Below are 23,415 nucleotides of genomic sequence, written 5' to 3' on the forward strand. Positions count from 1 at the left end.
GGATACAACCAGAGCCAATCTTTACACACTTCCATTGACGTTTGTTTGCAGGGATACAATCACGTGCCTCCTAATCCCACCACTGTAGTTTTAGTCTGTTCTGATTGATAGGAGCCCCAATGAATCCCAGTTCATACCCACTTCCTGCTCGCCATGAAACACGCAATTGGCAAGAACGCACGATGAACAAAAATAAATATTTCTCATTGTGCGCAACAGTTTTCTCCTCCCTGAGAGAAAAGAACTTTCAGTTAAGTACACGAGTCATCGCAGTGAGGAAGAGAACATGACCAAGGAGACACATCACCACAGAATGTTACAAAGACTTCCTTTTGGGATTCATAAACGCCGTCAAATGGAGATTAGGTTCGATTTGATTAGATTCCCTACAGTGTGGAAAAGACCATTCGGCCCAACAAGTCCATACCGACCCTCCAAAGAGCAACCCATCCAGATCCATTCCCCTACACCTAACACTACGGACAATTTAGCACGGCCAATTCACCCTAACCTGCACACCTTTGGACTGTGGGGGGAAACCCACGCAGACACGGGGGAGAATGTGCAAACTCCACACAGACAGTTGCCCGAGGTGGGAGTTGAACCCGGGTCCCTGGCGCTGTGAGGCAGCAGTGCTAACCACTGAGCCAGAGATGTCGGCAATTTCTCAGGACAGGAGGCCCATCAGGGTTAAAGTATCTCTCACCCTGGAAAGTTTTACATTTTCTTAAAAACAAATCTCTACTGCAGGAGTGCTGCATTGCCTGAGGTGCTGTCTTCCAAATGGGACGTTAAACTTTAACTGCCGGATGGTTAAAAAAAAATCCCACGGCAATCTTTTATCGAAGGGCAGGGGAATTATCCCTCGGATCCGAGCCAATATTTATCCCTCAATCGACATCACAAGAACAGATTGCCTCTTTTTTTAATTATAGGAGCTTGCTGTGTCCAAATTGACTGCTGCATTTCCCACATCACAACAAGACTACACTTCATTGGCTGTTCAAAAGCCTGGAGACGTTTCAGGGGTTATAAACAGTGCCTCACAAATGCAAGGCATTTGTTCATTCAATTAATTTCTGTTTTGTCAAATCTTTCCCCAAGGAAGAATCAATTATATTTGTCCTTGTGGTGCTGGTGAATATGAAAGGCCTCAATAAATCACCGACTTGCTCAGACTGAACGTTGCAAAGATTTGGTACCATTGAGCTGGTTGCCAAGGCAACCAAGCTGTGCAGGGGCGACAGGATATTCTGAAAGGATGGAGTTTGAGATGCCACTGCCTCTTCTGAAACCAAAATAGAACAGATCTATTGACCTTGAAACGGATTTATTTTCATTTCTGAAAAAAAATAGCTGTGACAACAGACGTTATCTGACTGGGGTCTCAAGAGACCCACAGCTAAAGAAGCAATTTAGTCCTGCCAACACTGAAGAGCTGGCTTCATAGGTTCCTCCCATTTTAACCGGTACGTTGAGAATTAGTGGGTCGAGAAGCAGTCTTTCCTGGTGATATTGCTTTGTCATGGTGTCTCCTCGCCCCCTGCTTCTCTCTGGAAATGGATTTACCCAGCTGATGACCAGCTAGGAGGGTGTCAACAGGCTGCACATCACAATCTCAATTCGGCAGCTTGCACCAGTCTCTCTCTGTCAAAAGCACCTTCTCCAACATTCGCAATGGGAGGAGGGCAGTCCTGAAGGGCCTTCCAATCCAGGGCCTGGATTTTCTTTCAAGCTGCAGGTTTTGCGATTGCTTTCAGCTCTTCTGCCCGCCCACCCCCCCCCCCCACCCCCTCAGAGGAGGCAGGTCGGTCTGAAACATTGGGGAATTGATTTGAATTTTGCTGCTCCATTTTGGAAGGGAAAGGATGCAGCTGCTGTTTTCTGCAAAGCTTCTCGCACCAAAAGGCACTTGGGTTGGAGAAGCGAAGGACGTTCAGTGACAGTGTGGTACCCAGCCTCTGCACAATGTTTTAACAGCTGCTCAGAGACACAGAGAAAGAGAGAGAGAGAGAGAGAGAGAGTTGGTGGTGGTGACGGTAAGTCCTGATGAACCAGAGTGATATTGCGAACCCCTGTGCATGTTTGACATTTTTACTTTCACAAGATCAGTCCTTCTTGTTCACTGAGCAGCAGACCCCACTGTTCCTTTGTATGTCAGAGAGTGATTGCCTGTGACAGTTGACCATGGGGAATGGGATGAGACGCGGCACGAATCTAATTCAGTTGCCAGCTCCTGTAAATTGCAAAGCCCTCCATGCCTTTTGTGAGAACCCTGACGAAATTTGGGCTGACTGTCGTTTTCTCCGCGATTTCACAGCCTGCATGCTGTCTTACCCATGAAAATTGGACTGTCTCCTCTCTCCACAACCCAGCGAGACAAAGTGGCAATGCTCGACACTACTTCAAGAAGCTTTTCCATTCAATTGGAAGTCGAGACATGAGTTGACATATAGTGACATATGTGAGGTGACATATAGTCGTGCAACAACACTGGCGCTGTGAAATATTCACAGGCACAATAGTTGAGTTTCAAGTTCAAAGGCAAGAGCATCCCTTTCTGGGCCTGGTTTCGGTACTGTCTTTTTGTAAATGGTCCTGCTCCCAATCCCTGCTGACAGTTTTGTTGAATTTTCTTTATCGATTCCTCCCACTTTCAGGAGAGGATCACTGTGTTGCTTATCATCGATACATGATAGATGCTAGAAAGTCCAAGACTGTCGGGTGACATTGTCCTGCCCTCACAGGCAAATATCTGGCCACTTTAGACTGGTCGGGAAAGAACGTGGTGGGTTGGATGTGTGTTGACCAGGTCAGGGTCACACACCGGTGACAGTTTGCAGCTCAGCGGGGAAGTCTACACTGACTGTATCTTGAGTAGTCTGGGAGCGTATCCCACAGCGAGTCCACATGGAACCGCCAGAGATTCGGAAGGGCGGCATCCCCTGGAGGTTTCCATTCCCCTCCCAATCTCGGCACTGTGTGGGAATTCCCCAAGGAAAGTCTCAGTGATATACATCTGAGGGCTGGGTCACTGTCACCAAGCAGAATCTTTGTGCAGAGCAAGATCCCATCACCGGCTTCCACTTTCAGATTTAATCAAATTCCACCATCTGCCGTGATGAGATTTGAATCCATGTTCTCAGAACATGAGCCAGGTTACCAGCTAGCGATAATACCATGGGTCCACCACCACACCCTCCAATACATATCAAACAGACTTGTGTGCATCACTAATGGAAATGAGAAGCTGTTCAGATATCTTCTCTGTGGTCTTTCGGAATCAAACCAGTCATTGTGGAACTGGTGAATTCCTAAAAACGTGTAAAAGGATCTCTAATCTGTTCAACGAAAGGTTTCATGTTACCTGCAACAGGCATGCTTTCAGGCAGCTTCTTCTGACACAAGGAAGGAGTGAAGTCAGCTTGACCAACCTTCGACTCTGACGTAGCCAGCAACGCGTTAAGTAAGAAGCTCAAACATAGAAGGCTTTAATACAAGAACAAAACGTGCGAGAGAGACTCAGCAGGGATCAAGGGAGAGGGACAGTTGCTACCAGAAGCTCCTCCAGCATTTTCAGTTATAGATTAGATTAGATTCCCTATAGTGTGGAAACAGGCCCTTCGACCCAACAAGTCCACACCGCCCCTCCGAAAAGTAACCTTCCCAGACCCATTTCCCTTTGACTAATGCATCTAACACTATGGGCCAATTCTCCTGGCCTACACATCTTTGGACTGTGCGAGGAAACCCACGCAGACACAGGGGAGAATGTGCAAACTCCACACAGACAGTTGCCCGAGGTGGGAATTGAACCCGGGTCCCTGCCACTGTGAGACAGCAGTGCTAACCACTGAGCCACCGTGCCGTCTTTTCCAATGTCCTCAGCACTTCGCTTCCAGACTGGTGTTTGAGAAACATCGAAGTATAGAAAATAGGAGCAGGAGGAGGCCATTCAGCCCCGTCAGCCTGCTACACCATTTATGAGGATCATGGCGGCTCATTAAACGCGATAACCTGTTCCTTCCTTTCCCCAATATCCTTCAGCCCCAATGTTATATCTGGATTCTTCTTGACATCATACAGTGACAATTACAGACTGAAGACGCAACAGCACAGGCAGAAAATTACAGGCTGAACACAAAAGCACCACAGAAAATCAATTACAAACAACACACAGCAGACCAGGCACAGATTTATACACCGATTTATACAATTACAGACTAAACACTGGCCAACAGAATGAAGCATATCTTCATGCCGTGGGTGGCACGGTGGCACAGTGGTTAGCACTGCTGCCTCACAGCGCCAGAGACCCGGGTTCAATTCCCGCCTCAGGCGACTGTCTGTGTGGAGTTTGCACGTTCTCCCCGTGTCTGTGTGGGTTTCCTCCGGGTGCTCCGGTTTCCTCCCACGGTCACAAAGATGTGCAGGGTCAGGTGAATTGGCCGAGCTAAATTGCCCGTAGTGTTAGGTAAAGGGGTAAATGTAGGGGTATGGGTGGGTTACGCTTGGGCGGGTCGTTGTGCACTTGTTGGGCCGAAGGGTCTGTTTCCACACTGTCAGTAATCTAATCTAATCTAATATCAACCTGATAGGGCGAAAATCTAAATACTATGTACAGACAACTCCACCTCACGTTCAAAAAGGCTGACTTTGTGAATTTTACCTCAGAAGCTACAGGTTAAGCTCACCTGCCGGACATAAAATGTTATCACACTGCAAGGACCTGAGGGGCAACTTTTTCCATAGAGAGAGTGCTGAGTGTATGGAACGAGGAAGTGGTGGAGGCTGGTCCAATTACAGCATTTAAAAGGGATCTGGATGGGCACATGAATAGGAAGGGTTGAGAGGGATATAGGCCAAACGCTGGGAAACGTTACCAGATGAAGTTAAGATACCTGGTCAGCATGGATTGGTTGGACCGAAGGCTCTGTTTCCATGCTGGATGACTCTATTTAGGTTTCGACTGCAGTCTGTGAAAATGAATTGCTTATGCTCACCACTCTCTGGGTGAAGAAATTTCTGCTCATTTCAGTCCTATATGATTAGATTCCCTACAGTGTGGAAACAGACCCTTCGGCCCAACAAGTCCACACTGACCCTCTGAAGAGTAACCCACCCAGACCCATTTCCCTCTGACGAATGACCCTAACATTATGGGTAATTTAGCTTTGTCAATTCACCCTAACCTGCACATCTTTGGTCTGTGGGAGGAAACTGGAGCACCCAGAGGAAACCCACGCAGACACGGGGAAAATGTGCAAACTCCACACAGACAAGTCACCCAAGGTTGGAATCGAACCTGGGTCCCTGGTGCTGTGAGGCAGCAGTGCTAACCACTGGGCCATCGTGCCGCCTCACGGCAGTTTAACCCGTATCCTGAAACTGTGACCCTGGTTCCCCCACCATCGGGAACATCCTTCCTGTATTTACCCTGTCTGATCCTGTTAGAATTTGATAGTTTCCCTTGAGATATTCCCCTCATCATTGTCAACTCCGAACCGATCCAGTCTCTCTCCATCCGTCAGTCCTGCCATCCCAGGAACCAGTCTGGGAAACGTTTGATACACTCCCTCTATCACCAGAACATCCTTCCTCAGATAAGGAGACCACAACTGCACACACAATGCACCAGGGGTGTGCTCTTACCCTGTCCAATCGCAGCGAGACATCCCTGTTCCTGGACTCGAATCTTCTCGTGATGAAGGGCCCAACATCCATTTGCTCTCTTCACTGCCCACTGCTCCTGCAATACTGCCTTTCGACAACTGGTGTCTGAGGACACCCGTCTCTCATTGCATATTCCCTTCTCTCAACTTATAGCCATTCAGGTAACAATACATCTTTCTATTTTTGCTTCCAGAGTGGATCACCCCATATTTACTGTGCATTTGCCCACTCCCTCACAGCTTGTCCCACTGCATCATCCTCACCGTCCACCCTCCCAACCAGCTTTGAGCTTTAAATCGCTTCAGTGAGTGAGCTGCAGTTGATAAAGTCTGCTGCTTGGTCCCGGAACAGTCAGTTCCAAAGGAGGGTTTTTTTTTGTTGTTTCAATATCACAGATTGTTCAAATGAAATAAACCACAGTTGCGGAGCTCGGCCCTGCTTTTTAGGGTTGGAACATAAAGAAATGCAAAATTCAAGGCTGCAATATTCATGTTAATCTCTCACTGAAAGACAGAGGCACATATTCATGATTGTGTGTTATCAGAGACTGTGTGCACACAGCAAGAGTCTAGATGTGTATAGAAACCATGTGGATATAAGACTCTGTGTCCACAGGAATGAACAGTATGTGTACAGCAACTGTTTATACAGAAAGAAACTGTGTTTTCTTCAAACAGATTGTGTTCGTACAGTGACTATCTGTACAGCCAGACTTTATAAATGCAGCAGGAAACTGTCAATACAGTGAGAGACCTTGTGTATACAGAGACTATGTTTATGCAGGGGCTGTGTGTATACAGAGGCTGTGTGTATACAGAGGGTGTGTTTATACAGAGGCTGTGTATACAGAGGGTGTGTTTATACAGAGACTGTCTGTATACAGCGACTGAGTTTATGCAGAGGCTGTGTTTACACAGAGGCTGTGTGCATACAGAGACTGTGTTTATGCAGAGACTGTGTGTATACAGAGGCACTGTTTCTACAGAGGCTGTGTTTATACAGAAACTGTGTGTATACAGAGACTGTGTTTATACAGAGGATGTGTTTACACAGAGACTGTGTTTATACAGAGGCTGTGTTTACACTGAGGATGTGTTTATGCAGAGGCTGTGTTTATACAGAGACAGTGTGTATACAGACGGTGTTTACACAGGGACTGTGCTTATACAGAGACTGTGTTTATACAGAGGCAGTGTTTATGCAGAGGCTGTGTTTACACACAGACTGTGTATACAGAGACTGTGTTTATGCAGAGACTGTGTGTATACAGACACTGTGTGTATACAGAGGCTGTGTTTATGCAGAGACAATGTGTATACAGAGACTGTGTTTATGCAGAGGCTGTGTTTACGCAGAGGCTGTGTTTACACACAGACTGTGTCTATACAGAGGCTGTGTTTATACAGAGACTGTGTGTATGCAGAGGCTGTGCTTATGCAGAGACTGTGTTTATACAGAGGCAGTGTTTATGCAGAGACTGTGTTTATACAGAGATTGTGTGCATACAGAGGCTGTGTTTATGCAGAGACTGTGTGTATACAGAGGCTGTGTTTATACAGAGGCTGTGTTTATGCAGAGACTGTGTGTATACAGAGGCTGTGTTTATACAGAGACTGTGTGTATGCAGAGGCTGTGTTTACACAGAGGCTGTGCTTATGCAGAGACTGTGTTTATACAGAGGCTGTGTTTATGCAGAGACTGTGTGTATACAGAAGCTGTGTGTATACAGAGACTGTGTGTATACAGCGACTGAGTTTATGCAGAGGCTGTGTTTACACAGAGGCTGTGTTTATGTAGAGACTGTGTTTATGCAGAGACTGTGTGCATACAGAGGCTGTGTTTACACAGAGACTGTGTTTATACAGAGGCTGTGTTTATGCAGAGGCTGTGTTTCTACAGAGACGGTGTGTATACAGACGGTGTTTACACAGGGACTGTGCTTATACAGAGGCTGTGTTTATACAGAGGCAGTGTTTATGCAGAGACTGTGTATACAGAGACTGTGTTTATGCAGAGACTGTGTGTATACAGACACTGTTTATACAGAGGCTGTGTTTATGCAGAGACTGTGTGTATACAGAGGCTGTGTTTATACAGAGACTGTGTGTATGCAGAGGCTGTGTTTACACAGAGGCTGTGCTTATGCAGAGACTGTGTTTATACAGAGGCTGTGTTTATGCAGAGACTGTGTGTATACAGAAGCTGTGTGTATACAGAGACTGTGTGTATACAGCGACTGAGTTTATGCAGAGGCTGTGTTTACACAGAGGCTGTGTTTATGCAGAGACTGTGTTTATGCAGAGACTGTGTGCATACAGAGGCTGTGTTTATGCAGAGACTGTGTGTATACAGAGGCACTGTTTCTACAGAGGCTGTGTTTATACAGAAACTGTGTGTATACAGAGACTGTGTTTATACAGAGGCTGTGTTTATGCAGAGGCTGTGTTTACACTGAGGATGTGTTTATGCAGAGGCTGTGTTTATACAGAGACAGTGTGTATACAGACGGTGTTTACACAGGGACTGTGCTTATACAGAGACTGTGTTTATACAGAGGCAGTGTTTATGCAGAGACTGTGTATACAGAGACTGTGTTTATGCAGAGACTGTGTGTATACAGACACTGTGTGTATACAGAGGCTGTGTTTATGCAGAGACAATGTGTATACAGAGACTGTGTTTATGCAGAGGCTGTGTTTACGCAGAGGCTGTGTTTACACACAGACTGTGTCTATACAGAGGCTGTGTTTATACAGAGACTGTGTGTATGCAGAGGCTGTGCTTATGCAGAGACTGTGTTTATACAGAGGCTGTGTTTATGCAGAGACTGTGTTTATACAGAGGCAGTGTTTATGCAGAGACTGTGTTTATACAGAGATTGTGTGCATACAGAGGCTGTGTTTATGCAGAGACTGTGTGTATACAGAGGCTGTGTTTATACAGAGGCTGTGTTTATGCAGAGACTGTGTTTATACAGAGGCTGTGTTTATGCAGAGACTGTGTTTATACAGAGACTGTGTGTATACAGAGGCTGTGTTTATGCAGATACTGTGTTTATACAGAGGCAGTGTTTATGCAGAGGCTGTGTATACAGAGGCTGTGTTTATGCAGAGACTGTGTGTATACAGAGACTGTGTTTATACAGAGGCTGTGTTTATGCAGAGACTGTGTTTATACAGAGGCAGTGTTTATGCAGAGACTGTGTGTATACAGAGACTGTGTTTATGCAGAGACTGTGTTTATACAGAGATTGTGTGCATACAGAGGCTGTGTTTATGCAGAGACTGTGTGTATACAGAGACTGTGTTTATACAGAGGCTGTGTTTATGCAGAGACTGTGTGTATACAGAGTCTGTGTTTATACGGAGGATGTGTTTATACAGAGACTGTGTGTATACAGAGACTGTGTGTATACAGAGACTTTGTTTATGCAGAGACTGTGTTTACGCAGAGGATATGTTTATGCAGAGGATGTGTTCACGCAGAGGATGTGTTCACACACAGACTGTTTTATACAGAGGCTGTGTGTACACAGAGGCAGTGTTTATATAGAGGCTGTGTTTATGCAGACACTATGTGTACAGACTAACTGAGTTTATATATAGCAAGGGATGTATAGATCCAGAGGCTGTGGATAGAGCAGCAAGCCTGAGGGAGTTGGAGCCGGCCTAGGGAGGCAGATAGCTTGGGTAAAGAGGCAGGAGGATTTTCAGGGCAATGGGAAAGGGAGGGGAGGGTTCTGAGGGGGGAGTGAGAGGGTCTCAAATGCTGAAGTGGGTGTGAAGACTGTCTCTGAATCTGGGAGCACTGCACGGCTGCTTAATTCACAAAGGGTTGCCATCGTCTACTGCCTGTCTCAAACGTTTGCCCATCATTCCTCTTGCAAGTTTCATGTATTCAAGAGCTTTGATCTTTGACCTCGTCCCTTTCAGAAACAAAACGTAGAAGTTGCTGGAAAAATTCAGCAGGCCTGGCAACAACGATGGAGAGAAATCAGAGTTAATGTTTCGGGTCGAGTGACCCTTCCTCAGAACTGATGGGAATAAGTTGCTTTTTTCTGCAGAAGATGGGGAGGTGGGGGGGGGGGGGGGGGGGGGGGGGGGAGGAGTTAACGAGTAAATGATAGGTAGAGATTATTAGATTTAAATTTTTCATTATCACAAGTACTCAAGTCGAGAAGTACACTGGAAGTGAAAATGTCATCACACGTGGCTCCATCCCAGGTACAAAGGTACTGAGCTACAAAATAGTCAAAGAAACAAAGTTAGAAAGCTTGGCATTACCTTTATACAATAAGTAAAGAAAATGTAAAAATAAGGTAATATTTAACATTAAAGTCCTTCTTCATACAAACCAAAAAAAGAATAAAGTTTAAAAGTTCAACAGATAGAGCCCAAGAGACAGAAAAACAGTTGGACAAAGAAGTCGATAATGATTAGTGTCGGAGAATGAATAGCTGCTAATGGGATCTATTAACAACTGACAATGGGTGGCTCAGTGGTTAGCACTGCTGCCTCACAGCACGAGGGACCTGCGTTTGATTCCTGCCTCAGGCGACTGTCTGTGTGGAGTTTGCACGCTCTCTCTGTCTGTGTGGGTTTCCTCCGGGTGCTCTGGTTTCCTCCCACAATCCAAAGATGTGCAGCTCAGGTGAATTGGCCACGCTCAATTGCCCCTAGTGTTAGGTGCATTAGTCAGGGGTAAATGTTGGGGAATGGGTCTGTTTTGTCACTTTCCCAAGTCTCCGTCATGCATCAGGTTGCCTTTGAGTGCCATCATTCCGTGACTTTAGACTGCGCAGGGCGAACACTGCATTGAGGGAGCTTCTCTTGTCATCTGTGTGCTTGATGTTAAAATGGACATTTGCGACACAGAGTTTCTCCCAGCTCCCAAGGAGGGAGAAGACCCAAAGATGCTTGTGTGGCTGCTGTCCGAGATTTCAGAGCGCACGCTGAATAAGGTAAGCAACACTCATTCCCCTGGCAGGAGGCCAATTGCAAAAACTACCCATGACCCTCCCTTACTCTTCGGAGGGTCGGTGTGGACTTGTTGGGCCGAAGGGCCTGTTTCCATACTGTAGGGAATCTAATTCAATTCTGGTCATCTTTTTCGATGAAGGATATTATTAAGTTTCAGAAGAGATTTACCAGGACGTTTCCAGGTATGGAAGGTTTGAGTTATAAAGTAAGGCTGGAGAGGCTAGGAGGTTTTTCACTGGAGCATCGGAGGTTGAGAGGTGACCTTGTAGAGGTTTATACAACCATGAGGGCTATCGATAGGGTGAGTGGCAGGTGTCTTTTCCCTCGGAAGGGGGGATTTCAAGACTGGGGGCATATTTATAAGGTGAGAGGAGAAAGACTTTAAAACGACATGAGGGGGCAAAGTTTTTACCCATAGAATGGTTCGCGTGTGGAATGAACGTCCCGAGGTAGTGATGGATGTCGGCCCAGTTACAATGTTTAAAAGATACTTGGATAAGTCCATGAATGGGAAAGGTTTGGAGGGATACAGGTGAATCGTGGGTCCAGTTTAGTTTGGGATGATGGACTGGTTGGACTGAAGGGTTTGTTTCCGTGCTGTGTGACCCCACGTGATAACAAGGCCCAGCGAGTGGGAGTGGGGGAAAGCACAGGGAAAGATGCACTCGCCCTAAACTTGTTGAACTCAATACTGAGTCCAGATGGCTGCAGAGTTACCGAGTGGCCTTGTTGTTTCGCCCCTCGCCCGAGTCTCCGCCATGCACTCTGCATCAGATTGTCTTCGACTTTCTACCAGCTCCCGAGGAGGGAGAAGACCCAAAGGTGTTTGTATGGCTCCGGTCTGGGATTTCAGAGCCCCACGCTGAATAAAGCAAGCAACGCTCACAGCCCTGGCAGGAGGCCAACTGCAAACGTTGCCCATGACCCTCCCTTCGAGCAGACAGACGGGAAAACAACTTCACATTTAAACAGCGTCCTTTTTGTCAGAAAATGTCCAGGGAATACTTGAAGCTAAATGAGGCACGGAGCGATGTAATCTGAAATGAGGGCAGGTAGCCAAGATATGGCCCATAAAGAGGCAGGTTTTAAGGGGAAATCTGTAAGGGTTAGAAAGGTGGGGCGGTAGGCGGTACTCCATCAAGCTTATGACTTTAGCAACTGAACTCACTGCCACCAACGTTAGAGTAATTCAAACTGAGGATATGCATGGGGCTGGAATCAGAGAATGGGGCAGAATGGCGGTTAGCACTGCCGCCTCACAGCACCAAGTTTGATTCCAGCCTCGGGTGACTGTGTGGAGTTTGCACATTCTCCCCCGTGTCTGCATGGGTTTCTTCCGAGTGCTCCGGTTTCCACCCACAATCCAAAGACGTGCAGTTTCGGTGGACCGGCCGTGTTAATTTGCCCCGTAGAATCCCGGGGCGTGCAGGCGAAACGGATTAGCCACGAGTTACAGGGAGAAGGTGGGTCTGGGAGGGATGCCCTCCTGAGGGTTGGCTTGGAATTGATGGGCCGGGCGGCCTGCTTCCACACTGTCAAGATTCCACACTACGAACTTGGAGGGTCATGAGTCGGAAGATGTCACAGCCACGATCGGGTTGCACTGAAAACGTGGGTGTGGAATTTTAAACGTGAGGTGGAGACCAAATGGGAGACAGAGTGTGTCACCATCCCAGAGCTATGGGGTGGAATGGGACTTGGCGTGGGGCAGGAAATTAGGCAAAGAGAAGGCCGTGCCAGCAATTTGAAAACAGTGATACGTCGCCCCCTACAGCTGTACAAGTGGCTCACGTTTTGTTTGGATCTGTTCATGTGAAGCATCCCCATAACTGTCTCAAAGGTGCTATACAAATGCAAGATGCTGGAGGTCCATTTTACGCCTGCGCGTTGGAAGTCTGAGGTTGAGCATTTGTATCAGGTTCAGGCGGAGCGAGAGTCAAACTCTCCCCAGATGTCTGAATGATTTGGAGATGCCGGTGCTGGACTGGGGTGTATAAAGTTAAAAATCACACATCACTAGGTTATAGTCCAACAGGTATAATTGGAAGCTCTAGCTTTCAGAGCTACGCTCCTTTATCAGGTGGTTGTGGAGCAGGACCATAAGGCACAGCAAAAGATTAGTGTCATACAAATAAAATGGTGTGTTTAACAATGACTCAGTGGTTAGCACTGCTGCCTCACAGTGCCAGGGACCTGGGTTCAATTCCCACCTCAGGCAACTGTCTGTGTGGAGTTTGCACATTCTCCCCGTGTCTGCGTGGGTTTCCTCCCACAGTCCAAAGATGTGCAGGTTAGGTGAATTGGCCATGCTAAATTGCCTGTGGTGTTAGATGCATTAGTCAGGAGTAAATGTAGGGGAATGGGTCTGGGTGGGTTACTCTTCGGTGGACTTGTTGGGCCGAAGGGCCTGTTTCCACAATGTCGGGAATCTAATCTAAAAAAAAATCTAGACTATTGTTAAGTTCTTTCATCTTTTAGAATGATGTCTGAAGGCAGTCAGGTACCGAATGCGAGCCAGGCTGTGTGCTGTGAGCTCTGAAGGCCACTAGCCCTCTCATTGAGACTTGCCACCATCGCTGCCAGTGAGATTGATGGCGGCCTTTGAGTCCGGCCAAGCTGGGCTTGAATCAGCTCTCGAGGATGGGAGCGGGCCCTCCCCTCCAGGCTCGCTGCTCCCCTGGGGGAAGCTCCTGCACTTCACAGAGAGAACCATGTGCGAGGTGCAGACCTGGGAGACCACCGTTGCCATGGCGACGGCAGCAGCAGGCACAAGGGGTGGAGGCTGCCTTGTTTTTCTCGGAAAAAGCCGTCGGCTCGGGTGGGGAATTCACTAACCAGAAGCTGTTATCTCTCGAAACCTTCTGTCCTTGAACTGTTGCCCGGGACACAACCTCTTTGTCAGAGTCAGTTTGCCCACTGGAGCTCCAAGCGTGCCATTCATAGATGGTTCTCCCACCGCTGTGTAAGGTTGGCGTGAATAAACTGTGAGTACCCACACAGCTGTTTGCGATCGATATATTCATCAGGGAGAGAAGTTGTTAAGAAAGACCGATCCTTTCAGTGCGAAATGCAAATATTTCCTTGTGGTGTGTGCTTCAGAATGGTTAAAGCACAGAATGATGTTATTAACCTGTCTCGATCAGAGGGTCTGTACTGAAGGAGTGCTGCACTGTCAGAGAATCAGTACTGAGGGAGTGCCACACTGTTAGAGGGTCAGTACTGAGGGAGGGCCGCACTGTCATAGGATCTGTGCTGAGGGAGTGCTGCACTGTTGGAGGGTCAGTCCTGAGAGAGTGCTGCACTGTCAGAGGGTCAATGTTGAGGGAGTGCCACACTGTCAGAGGGTCAGTGCCGAGGGAGAGCCGCACTGTCAGAGGGTCAGTACTGAGAGAGTGCTGCACTGTGAGAGGGTCAGTGCTGAGGGAGTGCCGCACTGTCAGAGGGTCAGTACTGAGAGAGTGCTGCACTGTGAGAGGGTCAGTACTGAGGGAGTGCTGCACTGTGAGAGGGTCAGTGCTGAGGGAGGGCCGCACTGTCGGAGGGTCAGTGCTGAGGGAGTGCTGCACTGTTGGAGGGTCAGTGCTGAGGGAGAGCTGCACTGTCGGAGGGTCAGTGCTGAGGGAGTGCTGCACTGTTGGAGGGTCAGTGCTGAGGGAGAGCTGCACTGTCGGAGGGTCAGTGCTGAGGGAGTGCTGCACTGTTGGAGGATCAGTGCTGAGGGAGAGCTACACTGTTGGAGGGTCAGTGCTGAGGGAGTGCAGTACTGGTACAGGTTGATCTCTTTTGGATGACACATTACCAGGACCCTGGGTGGACAAGATCCCATATCACCATTTCATTCAAAGAGCTGGGGATCACAGTACCGTGATGCTGATGTTATGAGCCTAAAGCAAAATCAGAAAATTAAAAACAGATCTGAGTGTAATCACTCTTTCTTTCGGTGTTTCCAGGTCAATAATTGTTCAGAAGCATCTCTTTTTAGTGTTTGGGCTACGATAGGCCTATTGTCTCTCATAGCAGTTCACATCAAAGAGGGGTCCTGAATTAGGCCTTCGCCCCAGTTTTATATTTGTGAACCAGGGCCTGTTTCAGGCCCTGACCAAACTGCATTTCAGCAAGTCCCCCCCACATTAAAACCATCACACTGGATGGGCTGGGCCTCCAAATTAACTGCCTGCCAAAGCTGAAATAACTCCACAGAGGCTGCTGTCCCATCACCATGTCACCCTTTATTAACACATGGGAACTCCTCAACACTGATCCAGCTCCCTCACACTCTGACACTTAACCCTTAATCTGTTAAGGTTCCCTGGTATGGGTTCTCAGCCTAGCTGAGGCCTTGTGCAGGCTTATGAGTTGGGGCCCAGAGTGAATTTAGTTCAAGACTGGTTCTGCGATCACTGAAATGGTCACGCTGGTATCGGCCTCCATTAGAACTGGGTGACCACTTAACCAGACAGTCATTTTGGTTGGCTCTGAGGTTTGGAGGTTGCTGAACAATTTAACTGTTCCAAACCAGATGTCGGTGGATTTTCCAGCATGTGCACCCTCCTGGATACCAGCCTCCGAATTCTCTGACTCCATTTAGGACTTGTGGGACTTTTTCTTGCTGTCTCAAGTCCTCAACAATTACAATGGCTCACCGGCCAGATCCTGAAGAAAATTTTAACCGTTTGGGCTTTGTTTTGGGGTGTTTGCTGTGGACCGACCTCGAGACCCTCTGTTCAGGATATGTCCTGAGGCACACTATGCCTTTGGCTTCACTCAAATGGTGTTTCTAAAGCTTAGTCAGACTGGTGAGGGTGTCCACTTCCATTGGAACGCCCTGTAATCCATCTGCTCCCTACCTGCCACTGTTTCCAATGATCAAGCCAGTTGATTGTCTGCTGAAGTCTAGTTGAGCTTCAGCTTGTAGGCACTTTTGCATGGTTAGAGAATTAATCCTATGTGCAAACCAGTCTCTCAGCAGCTCACTAAGAGTTAAACCAAAGTCACATGTTGCCTTAACCTAATCAAAAATCCCAACATGGATTCCCCATGTTTTCGAATTGCCCAGTAAAACCGAATTAGTGGAGGCTTGGGGTCACAATAACGAAGCTGGTCAACTCTTGAAAGACTTTAGTATCTGGTGCCTCAGGGCACGTTAGGCTCCTCATAACTGAAAAAAAGCTGTTCACACACTCGCAGGAGAATTACTCGTTGCTTTTCATCTGCCCCAATGTCATTTGCCTGGAAAAAAATAACGGACTCTTTCCACACAGTGGGCCCAATCGACAACAGCAGGATCGAACGAGTCAAGCATCGCAAATAACGGCATGATGCCCGAATTACTTAGCCCAACCAAAGATGACTGTTGTGAGCAAACTTCTTAAGGAGCACATTTATCTCTCATCATCACTAAAAAAAGAGGGCATAGATTAAGGGTGAGAGGGGAAAGATATAGAAGAGACCTAAGGGGCAACGTTTTCACACAGAGGGTGGTACGTGTATGGAATGAGCTGCCAGAGGAAGTGGTGGAGGCTGGTACAATTACAACATTTAAGAGGCATTTGGATGGGTATATGAATAGGAAGGGTTTGGAGGGATATGGGCCGGGTGCTGGCAGGTGGGATTACATTAGGTTGGGATATCTGGGTCGGCATGGACGGGTTGGACCGAAGGGTCTGTTTCCATGCTGTACGTCTCTATGACTCTATGACTAAGACTCCATGGAGGCGGGTATCCTGTCACCAATTCACATGGAGAGTCTTTGACGCTGATCCAGCTCCCTCAGACCAGCTCTCAGAGTGGACAGGATGTCTGACACTCCTGTTTCTATCTGTCAGCCAGGGCTCCCTGATTCGACCAGATTAACAGCCCCAATCAGGGAACCTGGATTCTATGAGGCCCAGCTCATTACCAGCACGATAAGAGCGGCCAGGTAGCAAACCTCTCCCCTGTGTTCGCATAGGAGGGAACTCGTCTCCATTGGCTCACGTGGAGGGTTAATGTGAAAATGCCTCAGCAGAATGCAGTCCATGTGTCAGCAAAACACTCTCAGCCAGGGAGTGCAACAAACAATGGACGATCAAAGCCAGTGCCAGCATCCAGCAGTTCAGTACAATGCAACACACAATTGGGCACCCATTGCTGCCATTCTCTTAAGCCTGTTCAAAATCAAAAGCTCTAGCAAAGCAATAACAGAGTGTTTATTTGTCCCAGTAATTACACAGCATGCAGCGTTGCGAAAGCAGCTCTCCAGAATGTTGACGCGTTTTCAGAAAGGATTGTCCCTTGCATGAAAAGGCACCATGCTGTGGATTATTTGCCGCACATTAAAAACCACTCTGATCACTTTCTCTGTCAACGCAAACCTCACGTGTTGTCTCTCACTCTCCATGTCTGCTGCGCTGTCCCTGGCCTGGCTGAGTGTCAGTGCATCTCCCGGTTTGTGTCCGGTTCACCTGCTTTAGCAGGCAATCTGAAGTTCAGATTTTCAGCCTTAATTAACTGGGTAACCTGTGGCAGTCTCTACCTTGGAGGGCCGTGGGGGCTCACTACTGAGTATGTTTGAGGCAGAGATATTCAAGATATCAAGGGACATGTGGATAGTGTTGGAAATGGTGTGGACGTCCAGCATCAGCTGATTTCCCGTCCCCAGTGCGTTCAAAGTGTCCATCTCTCTGCAGGGCTATGTTAAGGGGAGAATCACAACACCTCACAGTGAGCGAGACCTTTGCAGGAAGGCACTTGGTGGGGTGGGGAGAGATCACGCAACTGGTTTGGGCACTGCACCCTGTCTGAGGCCTCGATGTCCTTTCTCTATAGTTTTGGTCTCCTTGCCTGAGGGAGGACATACTTTGCCACAGGCAGTGGAGGTTTACCACGTATATCCCTGGGCTGGTGGGACTGTCCGAGGACAGATTGAGGAGACTGCAATGTATTGTCCGGTGTTTTGGAAAAATGAGAGGTAATTTCATAGAATCCCTCCAATGTAGAGACAGGCCATTCAGTCTAATGAATCCAAAGTAGCCCTTCAAAGATCATCCCAGCCTGACCCACCCCCTCTACCCTATCCCTGTAATCCCATGGCTAGCCCCGCTATCCTGCACATCCCAAGACACTGTGGGCAATTTAGCTTGGCCAGTCCACCGAACCTGTATGTCTTTTGGACTGTGGGAGGAAACCGGAGCACCCGGAGGAAACCCAGGCAGACACGGGGAGAATGTGCAAGCACAGATAAGTCACCCGAGGCTAGAATCGAACCGGATCTCTGGCGCTGTGAGGCAGCAGTGCTAACCGCTGAGCCACCGTGCTGCCCACATTCAAAGGTCTGATAAGGCTTGACAAGGTAGATACAGGAGGGATGTTCCCCACATCCTGCACAACCCACCGGTGCAGCGGGGGTGGGGTGGGGGGAACTTGATCCTGGAGGGAACAGTCTCAGAGTGAAAGGGAGGCAATTTCAGACTGAGATGAGGAGGAATTTCTTCCCTCAGAGGGTGGGGAACCTGTGGAATTCTCCACCCCCGAGGGTTGTGGGGGCTCAGTACTGAGTATGTTCGAGGCAGAAATATCAAGGGGCGTGTGGATAGTGTTGGAAATGCTGTGGACTTCCACAATCAGCTGTTATTTTGGTGACTCGTAGGACAGACGCAAAGGGCAGAGTGGTCTTCAGTTTATATGTTCCCAGGTTTCCATCAGCCCTCTGGCCTTCATGAAGAGGGAATGTGTCTCAGTGCCTTGGTGGAGAAGCTGCATCTGAGACACTGAAGCAGTATTAAGCTAACCCCCTGATAGGATCTAGGAGCAAAGAAGTTCAAGGTTGTGTTCCCTTGACTGCTCCTGGCGGGGAGACATGTGACATTTGCACTGACCAAGGCACACATGGCTACCACAGTCATGGCCTTGTTAGGCCTCCCAGAAATGCCTGCAATCCCCAGCTCCCCACTCTCCATGACCCTATAACCCTCACCCAAGTTCTGATCACCAAAATTGTTGAGCCAGTACTCTGCAGGTAACCACAAAAGTCTCAACCTCAACCTCTGAGCTTGCCTCTGGCTTTAGGATGTGTGTTTTGTCCGTTTTTTTTATGAGACAGAGGTGTAGAGCAGTCGACCCAGGGCCAACAGCTTGTGAGGCCTCGGGTTTTTATTAAAGTTGGAACAATAGAAGCAGCCTGAATGGGTGGGATCAAGCTCCCAGAGAACCAGGAGTTTTAGTTTTAGCTTCCAGCAGTTGCTGGGGTCTTAAAGCTGCATATGGAAGTTCTTATTCCTCTCTCTGTTACAGTTAAAAGCTGGGGTCTTCTTCCAGCTACTGAAATAGCATGTGAAACAATCTATTTTACTGAATTTGCCTTTGCCAAGTGTGTGTTTATGGGATATTACTATATCAGAAAAGTTACTGCTTAGTAGTTAAATATCATTCTGTTATGTTTACTGAAAGAGTTAAGTTAATCCAATTTCTCCTTTCTTTTGTTGTCTTTGAACTATAGCGTCTGAATAAAGTGTGTTCTGCACATATTTAAGGTGAGAGGGGAAAGTTCAAAGGAGATGTGAGGGGCAGGTTTTTTTTTTACACAGAGTGTGGCCGGAGCCTGGAACATGCTGACAGGGCTGGTAGTGGAATCAGATATGATAAGGGTGTTTCAGGGACTTCTAAACCAGCACATGAACAACAAGGAACAGAGGGATATGGAGTAAGGACAGGCACAAGGGATTAGTTCAACTTGACATCGTGATTGGCACAACATCATGGCCAAAGGGGCGGTTCCTGCGCTGTAATGTTCTGTGTTCTCTGTGTTCTATGCTTCAAAGCTGGCAGTTTGACCAATCGAACTGCATCCAGAATGTCATGCCTGGCCCTTGCCTTTAAAAGAAGGAAAAGTTATGGTCGAGGCTTTAATATATTTTGAGGGCGTTTTGATCTGCTCCACAACACTGGTGAGTGACTTCCTCCTTCTGTTTTGCTTCATGACCGGGATGGAGAACTGACTGGGAGTAAACATTTGAGGACTGTCTGACTGGAATGCTCTGCCTGCCTTGAACTAGCATGCTGAAGGGGTGCGACATCTGGGCAGACGCCCATTCCTCCTCGAAGGGCCACATGCAATGGTCAAACCCATGCCCATCGATACCCTCCTTTCGGGCAGAACCATCGGTGTGAAAGGGTCAAGTCCAAGTGAAGTCAGACTCACAAATCGCAAAGGAAACGCCAGGGAGAGTCCCCGTGGTTAAAATCAAAGGGAGGAGGCCATTCAGCCAACCGAGCCTGTTCTAACTCATTGCCTGAGCTGATTACATCACCCCAGTGTTCATTCTCGACATTCCTCACTGACCGGCACTCAGCAGGAGCCCACTCACCGATCTGTCACCTCTCATTTCACAAACTGCATCATGTTAATGGGACTTGCTGAAAGCAGCAAGATCCAATGCACTGTATTTGTTTGTCACATTTGATCATGACTTCTCTGGCTTGAAGCAGCTCAATGGAAAGGAAACTTGCTTTTATGTCTTCCTTATGAGACCGTAAATTGAACAAACTGGTAACTTGTTGGAGTAACAGTCAACTTAGACTTGACGGTTCTGAACAAAAGCTAAAAGGAGCACATCTCAAGTGTTTGGATTGAGGGAGGAGAGTTGGTTAGAACAATTCCACAGAGGAGGGAGACATTTTCAATGTTCACTGCGCTGAGATTAATCTGGGAGACAGCTCCTCTGGCACATCAGTACTCTAACTGTCAGACCTACACCTCTCACAATGCATCACTCCCACACTACTGACTCGGAACAATGCAGCACTCCCTCAGTGCTGACCCTCCGACAGTGCAGCGCTCCCTCAGTACTGACCCTCTGACAGTGCAGCGCTCCCTCAGTACCGACCCTCCAACAGTGCAGTACTCCCTCAGTACTGACCCTCTGACAGTGCAGCACTCCCTCAGTACTGACCCTCCAACAGTGCAGCACTCCCTCAGTACTGACCCTCCGAAAGTGCAGTACTCCCTCAGTGCTGACCCTCCGACAGTGCAGCGCTCCCTCAGTACTGACCCTCTGACAGTGCAGCACTCCCTCAGTGCTGACCCTCCGACAGTGCAGCGCTCCCTCAGTACTGACCCTCTGACAGTGCGGCACTCTCTCAGTACTGACTTTTGACAGTGCGGCTCTCCCTCAGTACTGACCTCCGACAGTACGGCACTCCCTCAGTACTGACCCTCTGACAGTGCGGCACTCTCTCAGTACTGACCTTTTGACAGTGCGGCTCTCCCACGGTACTGACCTCCGACAGTACGGCACTCCCTCAGGACTGACCCTCTGACAGTGCGGCACTCTCTCAGTACTGACCTTTTGACAGTGCAGCTCTCCCTCAGTACTGACCCTCCGACAGTACGACACACCCTCAGTACTGACCCTCCGAAAGTGCGGCATTCCCTCAGTACTGACCCTCTGACAGTGCGGCACTCCCTCAGTACTGACTCTCTGACAGTGCAGCACTCCCTCAGTACTAACCCTCTGACAGTGCAGCACTTCCTCAGTACTGACCCTCCGACAGTACGGCACTCCCTCAGTACTGACCCTCCAACAGTGCAGCACTCCCTCAGTACTGACCCTCCGAAAGTGCAGTACTCCCTCAGTACTGACCCTCCAACAGTGCAGCACTCCCTCAGTGCTGACCCTCTGACAGTGCAGCACTCCCTCAGTACCGACCCTCTGACAGTGCAGCACTCCCTCAGTACTGACCCACTGACAGTCCAGCACTCCCTCAGTACTGACCCACTGACTGTGCTGCCCTCCCTCACTACTGACCCTCTGAGAGTGCAGCACTCCCTCAGTCCTGACCCTCTGACAGTACGGCACTCCCTCAGTACTGACCCTCCAACAGTGCAGCACTCCCTCAGTACTGACCCTCCGAAAGTGCAGTACTCCCTCAGTACTGACCCTCCAACAGTGCAGCACTCCCTCAGTGCTGACCCTCTGACAGTGCAGCACTCCCTCAGTACCGACCCTCTGACAGTGCAGCACTCCCTCAGTACTGACCCACTAACAGTCCAGCACTCCCTCAGTACTGACCCACTAACAGTCCAGCACTCCCTCAGTACTGACCCACTGACAGTGCTGCACTCCCTCACTACTGACCCTCTCACAGTGCAGCACTCCCTCAGTACTGACCCTCTGACAGTGCGGCGCTCCCTCAGTACTGACCCTCCGACAGTATGGCACTCCCTCAGTACTGACCCTCCGACAGTAAGGCACTCCCTCAGTACTGACCTTTTGACAGTGCGGCTCTCCCTCAGTACTGACCCTCCGACAGTACGACACACCCTCAGTACTGACCCTCCGACAGTACGGCACTCCCTCAGTACTGACCCTCCGACATTGCGGCACTCCGTTAGTACTGACCCTCTGACAGTGCTGCACTCCCTCAGTACTGACCCTCTGACAGTGCGGCACTCGCTCAGTACTGACCCTCTGACAGTGCAGCACTCCCTCAGTACTGACCCTCCGACATTGCGGCACTCCGTCAGTACTGACCCTCTGACAGTGCGACACTCCCTCAGAACTGACCCTCTGACAGTGTGACACTCCCTCAGTACTGACCCTCTGACAGTGCGACACTCCCTCAGAACTGACCCTCTGACAGTGCGACACTCCCTCAGTACTGACCCTCTGACAGTGCAGCACTCCCTCAGAACTGACCCTCTGACAGTGCCGGACTCCCTCAGTACTGACCCTCCATAAAGCACTGTTCCCTGAGCGCTGACTCTAAAAATGGTAGTGGTAGGAAATGATTTGTGGATTGTTTGCGAGATAGAAAACACAGAGGAGTTAAAGCCTTGTTGTTTTTCACACAGCAGGAAGAATTATCCGCCTTTGCGATAAGCCACAGGAGAAGCAAACCTCTCAGAATGCACTGACATTCATCATTTAACTGGTACAGTATTTATTGGTAACCTTTCTCACTGCTAATGCTGTCTCCTTATTGCGCAAGCACATGGTCAGCAGCCAGGCTCACATCTTGCAATATCTCAGTTCCATTTCATGTCAAATGATAATCCCAGAAGATAGGAGAAATGGACAGAGGCCTTGTGATCAAGTTAGCATGCTGGTCCACTCGGAATTAGGTTTGCAAAATCATTAAAAAATGTGAACCAACCTATCTGGAGAGGTAGATTGAAAAGCATTGTATTGAAGCGAGATTGAACAGTGGCTCTGTGGTTAACACTGCAGTCTCACAGCGCCAGAATCTGGGTTCGATTCCATCCTCAGGCGACCGTCTGTGTGGCGTTTGCACATTTTTCCCTGTGTCTGGGTGGGTTTCCTCTCCCAGTCGAAAGATGTGCGGGTTTGGTGGATTGGCCGTGCTAAAATTACCTGAAGTCTTCAGGGATGTGCAGGTAAGGCCAAAGTGAGGGCTGGAGATTAGAGTCTAGATTCGAGTGGTGCTGGAAAAGCACAGCTGGTCAGGCAGCATCCGAGGAGCAGGAAAATTGACGTTTCGGGCAAAAGCCCTTAATCAGAAATCTTTCTCCTGTGAAATGCAGGGTTCCAGGGATGCGGTGGGTCTGGGTGGACTCAATGGGCTGAATGGCCTGATTTCTCACTGTAGGGGTTCTATGATTCTCTCCTCTGATTGAACCTTGGTCATTCCACCCTTTGAGGTGTCCGGACTGTAAAATGGCGGGGGAGTCGGTGCAGACGTAATTTCCAAGCAGAACACGAGAAATGTGACTGTACACATTCAGAAAGGCTGGATCGTTTCCATATCTATGTGGGATCGTCCCCCG

General features: G+C 48.6%; 2 protein-coding genes across 2 annotated transcripts in view; one reads left to right on the forward strand and one right to left on the reverse strand.

The window, feature by feature from the left end:
- lgi3 (leucine-rich repeat LGI family, member 3) overlaps nucleotides 1-5,881 on the reverse strand; it is a 77,105-nt gene extending 71,224 nt beyond the window's left edge. The window contains exon 1 of the mRNA XM_087984438.1: nucleotides 5,653-5,881. Within this exon, the coding sequence (XP_087840564.1) occupies nucleotides 5,653-5,720 (68 nt within the window). The 5' untranslated portion in view covers nucleotides 5,721-5,881. The remainder of the gene's footprint in view (nucleotides 1-5,652) is intronic.
- Nucleotides 1,225-23,415, forward strand: part of dmtn (dematin actin binding protein) — a 70,684-nt gene continuing 48,493 nt past the window's right edge. The window contains exons 1-2 of the mRNA XM_087984441.1: nucleotides 1,225-2,039; nucleotides 22,483-22,562. The gene's annotated coding sequence lies outside the window, so the exon portion shown is untranslated. The remainder of the gene's footprint in view (nucleotides 2,040-22,482; nucleotides 22,563-23,415) is intronic.

This window comes from Chiloscyllium plagiosum, unplaced genomic scaffold (assembly GCF_037043375.1).
Source record: "Chiloscyllium plagiosum isolate Xiang-an unplaced genomic scaffold, Cpla_swu_hap1 HiC_scaffold_48, whole genome shotgun sequence".
NCBI classification, from domain to species: Eukaryota; Metazoa; Chordata; class Chondrichthyes; order Orectolobiformes; family Hemiscylliidae; genus Chiloscyllium; species Chiloscyllium plagiosum.